Source organism: Larimichthys crocea, chromosome XXII (assembly GCF_000972845.2).
Source record: "Larimichthys crocea isolate SSNF chromosome XXII, L_crocea_2.0, whole genome shotgun sequence".
Classification (NCBI taxonomy): Eukaryota; Metazoa; Chordata; class Actinopteri; family Sciaenidae; genus Larimichthys; species Larimichthys crocea.
Window position 1 is genome coordinate 18,402,130 of NC_040032.1, and position 5,781 is coordinate 18,407,910.

Below are 5,781 nucleotides of genomic sequence, written 5' to 3' on the forward strand. Positions count from 1 at the left end.
TTCAAACATGTGGACTGATGCTTATTAATTCATCATATTTCCTGCTGTCGAAGTTTGCTGTGGTGGTGTGTGTTTATCCAAAAGCATGCTAGCATATTGGTAAACTTACAGACACAGTGTGTATCTGACCCAGAGCAAATGAAATGGAACACTTTTATAAAGTAAGACAACTGGACAATATGTAAATAAGTAGGGAACACAAGTTAAGGGAAGGTACTGTAAGTTAGGTAACAAGGGCAAGGTGAAGGTGGGTTCCTCAAGTCAAACGAACAAAATGATAGTAGGCAAGAAGGACACATATTTAACATGTCACAAAACCGAGGCCTAAACACCAGAGGGCTGGTTTCAAAGAACCCTGCTCTGCTCCAAATGTGTATTGTGTTGATCAGGGACCAAAGCAGTAGGCCCTAAAAGCTGACCCTAGACATTTAGTCTCCACTACACTAAATGTGTTTTTTCTTCATCGCTGCCCCAGTCGAAATTCCAATTGCTGTGCAAGTGAATTCATTCAGGTGACACCACATCATTGTCAGCACAGCACTGTACAATCGAGCTAAGATCTAATTAAAAACACCAGTGTAGTGAGTGGAACATAACAGATGGCGGAAGTTCAATATTTGATTTAGTCTCTGATTAAACATGAACTACTCCAGATGTAATATTACAACTTTGGATGAAGAGCTATAGGATTATTTTTCATGATTTCAAGAAGCATACAAATACTTGTTTTAATTTTACATTTTATTGGAGAATTAAATTGAACATGAGTGATTTTTTCACTTGCTTCAACTGTGTGTTTAGTTGTCTGACAGATGTGTTGTTCCTACATGACTCCATATGTCAGTTAGCTTATTTTAATTCCTGTTGTCTGACTGATCCATCTGGAATACTTAGAGACTCGAGTGTAGACGCCATACTTCCCATCCTTGGCACACTCCTCCCCCCAGCTGACGATGCCTGTCAGGAACCAAGTGCCTTTGTAAAGGCTGGCATGTGGCCCCCCACTGTCCCCCTGACATGAATCCTTCAGCTGATCTCGAAAGCCAGCACAGAACATAAAACGCGTGATGTGGTCCCGGCTGCTCTGTTTACACACGGTTCGTTCCACATAAGGGACCTCCAGCTTCTGAAGTTTGGTGGCCTCGATGCCCAGGAACTTTATCCGTCCCCAGCCGCTCACCATAGACGTTTCGGACGCCCTCAGTAGGTCCTCTATAAAGTCTTTGGGGCCAAGGCAGATGGGACGTCGTTGGTTGGACAGTTCCACAGGTGTCGTAAGCTTCAGTAGTGCAATATCATGGTTATAAACTGACTCAGTGGAATTGTAATAGGGGTGGAAGATCTTCTCTGCAACTCCATGGTCTCGCTCTGGACCCTCATTGATGTTCAAGTCATGTTCACCTAGAAGTGTAGAGTTATAATATAAATATACAATTTTCTGCAGCAGACTGTTTACTTCAGATCTCATTTTGAATATATTTTCACAATACAGTTTTGTCAAACAGGCAGACCTTACATGTTCCAATAACAATAACAATAACACGGACATCCTTCTTTTTGTTTCATGTGGAGCCTAAATGCATTTGTTGATGTTTATTTGGTTAAATTACAGTTTGTTGATTATGAAGTAATTGAAATATTTGCATTGACACAAACGGTTAATTACATGATTCTTTAGACTTAAAATGTATGGTTATAATTTAAAATATGCAAATTTCATTTGTAATTGACTGGAATGCTTTAGAACTTTTTTGGTCCTTTGATGATCCCATATGAGGGGAGTTTAGGGGTGTTATAGAGAGGTAATGAAGCCATCGAGGCAAGCAGAGAGAATGGAGAATTTTTAAAAATTATTTTTGTAAGTGGAAAGGATTTTTGTTTTTGTATCACCTTTTTGACTAAAAAATGGAACTTTCCAAGTGGACTCCTGGAATTTTGTGGATTTGGATACAGACAAAAGGGATTATAGAGCATTAAGCTACATTAGATGGAAACCATGTATTTTAAACATTAAAATAACATTACACTGGTTGAAAGTAGCTTGTCTTTTGAGAATACAGAAATGGCATTGTTACTGGGTCAGGAAACAAAATGAAATGTTTTTGGAAAAGAACTTAAATATGAAATGTCAGAGTTTCATTGAATTAACCAACAACAAACCCTGCTGGCAGCTACATGACCACACAAAGATAAAAAAGTTTTGACAAAAGCAGTGTAAATGTTCACCATTAGATAATCTCAAGCATCCGGCAGGTATCTGCAAGTCATTTTACATGAGTAAACAAATGGCAGCATAGAGGAGAGAAAAGCCATGCTTTGGGAAATAGTCAGCAGTAATAATTTGTAGTTATTGTAAACATGTAAACAACTGATTGTAATGATTAAGACCGTTTTCTGTACTATATAGATATATAGAGGGTGAGTATGTTTTTTCCTACCCACTCTGACGAAGAAATTTTGCTTAGCAGTCTCAGCCTGCGTCAGACAATGTGCAGCAGTAATGACCCATAATTCGGTGAGCAGAGACCCTCCACAGAAAGGCTGTGCTCTACCAAGGGTGGCTGAGGGACACATCAAGACCACCTGCAAACACATACACACACACACAGACACACACATGTAAATACTTTAATATGTACAAAATGCTTAGTAGAATGAATCCTACATGACCAAATGCAAAAATAAATAAATGAAAAACTGCATTCAATCATTTGTCTTCAGTTCATGCCCATCTCTCCATTCTGGGTTCCACGCTACAGTACCTGCCAAGGAATCTCTCCAGGCTTGGCCTCGTTGCCTCCCACAATCCTGTGGTCATTGTTTTTTTCTTCTGTGATGGAGGGCAGTGTGGGTAAAGCCCAGGAAGGCCCCTGCTTTGTCTCTGTGCCATTGCTCACCTCCCCACTGCTCAAGACCTCGGATGGATTCACAGGGGAGCTTGAACGTATGTCTACTGAAGAGGCCGCAGAGATGTTAAGCAGGTCTGAGTCATTCATAGAGAGGTCGTAGTCGTCATATAGCTGTAGTATAGCGTCATAGTCATTATGATGCAGGGTGCCACTGAAATTGTGTTTTCCTGTAGGGCTGTTTGCCAGTGACCGAGGGTTAAGAGGGGTGGAGCTCACAAGACCACAGCTGAATTGTTCTGTGGGGAAATGGAAGAAATTATTCAGTTATAATTTTGTTTCCTTGACATCATTCAAATAGTTCAATATCAGTTTTATTCACATTTTGAAGGATTTTCTTTCACCATTAGAATTCTGTGACAGTTTTTAAACTGAACTCTGGATCCAGGGCAGACCCCAGTAGCAGGTTTCTTTTAAATACACGGGGATGGCCTTTAGTATATTTAAATAGGTTAGTAGGTCAAGTTCAAGTTGCCCAATATAATTTGTTTTAAATGCTGTTTTTTTGTGTGGTTTTCTACCTGGAGTGTTCACGCTGTCAACAATGCACATAAACAATCTTGTTTGTTTGACAGCTATAAATTACAACACGCAATTTCTCACCAAAGAGGTGAGAAATGTTTCATCAAGAGTCCAGCTTTCTCTCTTATTGCTATTTAAAAGACAGCTTGTACAGTAAATCACAGTTAATCTCTTCTCTGTCACAGTAGTTTTTTATGTGCAGAATGCCACCAAGGGGACCTCGGGACTGTGTTGAAAGCTACAAAATTACTCAACACTCAATGCTATGTATGCTTTGTCATTTTCTCTTACCTGTTGGTTCACAGGTCTTCCTGTCAGGCCCGAGTTGGTAACCAGCTGCACACTGACACACAGTTAGCATCTGCTGCATCTCACAGAAATGGGAACATCCACCATTCTTGACTGAACACTGCTTGGCCACCTCTGGAAAAAGGCAGGAAAGCAGAATTAATCTGTTGTTCTTAATTATTTCAGCACTAACGATGATGATATAATAAAAAAAATATATGTTAGTGAAAAAAACATTTTCATGCTCACCAATCTCACAGTTCTTGCCGTTGAAGTTTGGTTTGCACCAGCAGACATATCCCCCAATTCCATCTTCACACACTCCTTCATTTTGGCAGGGGGGTGGCTTACACTGGTCACCATCTACACATAAGTTTGCACACAAGTATTTTAATGGTGACAGTGTGCTTTAAATTCACAGTAACTTGTCTCTCACTCCACTTACCCCTGTGCCTGGCCCAGAATTCCATCTGGAAAAAAAATCATACACACAAGAATTGATTATTTGTGTGTGTGTGTGTGTGTGTGTGTGTGTGTGTGTGTGTCTGTGTGTGTGTATGTCTATGCTTGAGTGTGTGCAACCTACAGTTTTCTCATTATCCTCAAAACACTCCCTGGCCTCCTCCATCGTGCAGTCCTCCTCTATGCACTCGCGCTCCAGGTTGTCTTTGTAAAGTACTTCTTCAAGTTTGCCGCTGTTGTATCTGCGTCGACGGAGGAGCACTGTGTGTGCCGTGTGCTGAGACACAAACACACCTCCTGAAAAGGTAACAGAAGAAAAAGGGGACGTTGTTAAAACAGCTCTGACAATATTCTCCAACAGTACTAAAACTTTCATTTATTTACTTCTATTTATTTATTACTTTACTTTTATTTGTGTCCATTTGTGTCCATGTGCTATAGCTATTAGCAATTCTAATTCACACCTGAAACTGAATTAATTTGATACCAAATATATAAATATTTAATGATTTACACCTTTGTTTCTGATTTCTACGATAATCTCTGGATGCAATGGATATTAGAGATCAATATCATCAAAAAGGCAAGTCATACTGAGTCTAGAAATCTGTGTATCATATCTATGTAGTCATATATTAATGGGTACATGCATGGGTTATGGTGCGGGACTAGTTCCAGCCATTTCTATGAATGTTTAATTATTTCTTACCTGTGTTTTCCTCTGGGATTTCAACGGGAAGTCCATACACATCCAGCACTATACTAGCAATGAAAACCAGTAAACAAACACCGGCCATCTTGTCGTTGTCAGTCAATCAGTTGTCCATCTGCTTTTGAACTAAAACCTGAACTGAAGTGCAGAAGAGACACATCCACCAACTCCAAAGTACAGCAACACAATGTTTACTCACCTGGAGACTGCAGAGTGGGTGTATGTTCACATTTGTGTGTGGTGGGTGGAGAGAGAGAGAGAGAGAGAGAGAGAGAGAGAGAGAGAGAGAGAGAGAGAGAGAGAGAGAGAGAGAGAGAGAGAGAGAGAGAGAGTAAAGTGACAAAGTTTGTAGCAGATGGTTTTATTCAGTCATGGCAGATTGAAATTGAGCAACTGCAAATATTGACCATTGATGAGAAAGAAGGGCAGTTCAGGACATTGTTGTGTGTCTAGGTGTGTGCGTCCATGCATGTATGTGTGTTGATATCACCAGCTGTTAATAAATTCTAATGTTGTTTATCATGATGAGTCTTGTCTGATAAGCATTTTGCAGCATGGCTTATGTGACAGTTTCAAACTGAACTGGACCGTAGCCATAACTTCATTGTTAAAGGACTAAACTCGACTCTAATAGTGAACTTAAAAAGTTTCAGAGATATGAAAAAACAAAACATTCAGGACATTCAAGATATTCAAAAAGCTTAATTTATTAGCATTAACAAGCTACAACAGTCCAACAGGGCAACATCTTGTCTCCTTACATAGAAGATTAGTCATGACAGTTAAAAGCTTGTAACAGGGTGTATGGTTGGTAATATTTGAATTAATAATCTTATTTATGCAGATCATTTTGGTAATCTTCTGTCTGTATAATGCAACAGATACTGAATA

General features: G+C 39.6%; 1 protein-coding gene across 1 annotated transcript; it reads right to left on the reverse strand.

Annotated features, from left to right (window-relative positions):
• Positions 1-723: 723 nt before the first annotated feature.
• Positions 724-5,076, reverse strand: f9b (coagulation factor IXb). The gene is made up of 8 exons (XM_010748403.3): positions 4,888-5,076; positions 4,303-4,475; positions 4,162-4,186; positions 3,966-4,079; positions 3,720-3,851; positions 2,763-3,145; positions 2,439-2,583; positions 724-1,401 (listed from the first exon to the last, which is right to left on the reverse strand). Exons 1-8 carry the CDS (start codon positions 4,973-4,975, stop codon positions 845-847), a joined length of 1,617 nt encoding a protein of 538 aa, XP_010746705.1. The 5' UTR covers positions 4,976-5,076; the 3' UTR covers positions 724-844.
• Between the last annotated feature and the right edge of the window lie 705 nt (positions 5,077-5,781).

Coding starts and splice junctions, on each gene's coding strand:
- f9b (XM_010748403.3), bottom strand. CDS start 4,975: ATGGCCGGTGTTTGTTTACTGGTTTTCATTGCTAGTATAGTGCTGGAT. Junction 4,476..4,887: donor AATCCCAGAGGAAAACACAG/GTAAGAAATAAT, acceptor TTACCTTTTCAG/GAGGTGTGTTTGTGTCTCAG. Junction 3,852..3,965: donor CGGCAAGAACTGTGAGATTG/GTGAGCATGAAA, acceptor GCCTTTTTCCAG/AGGTGGCCAAGCAGTGTTCA.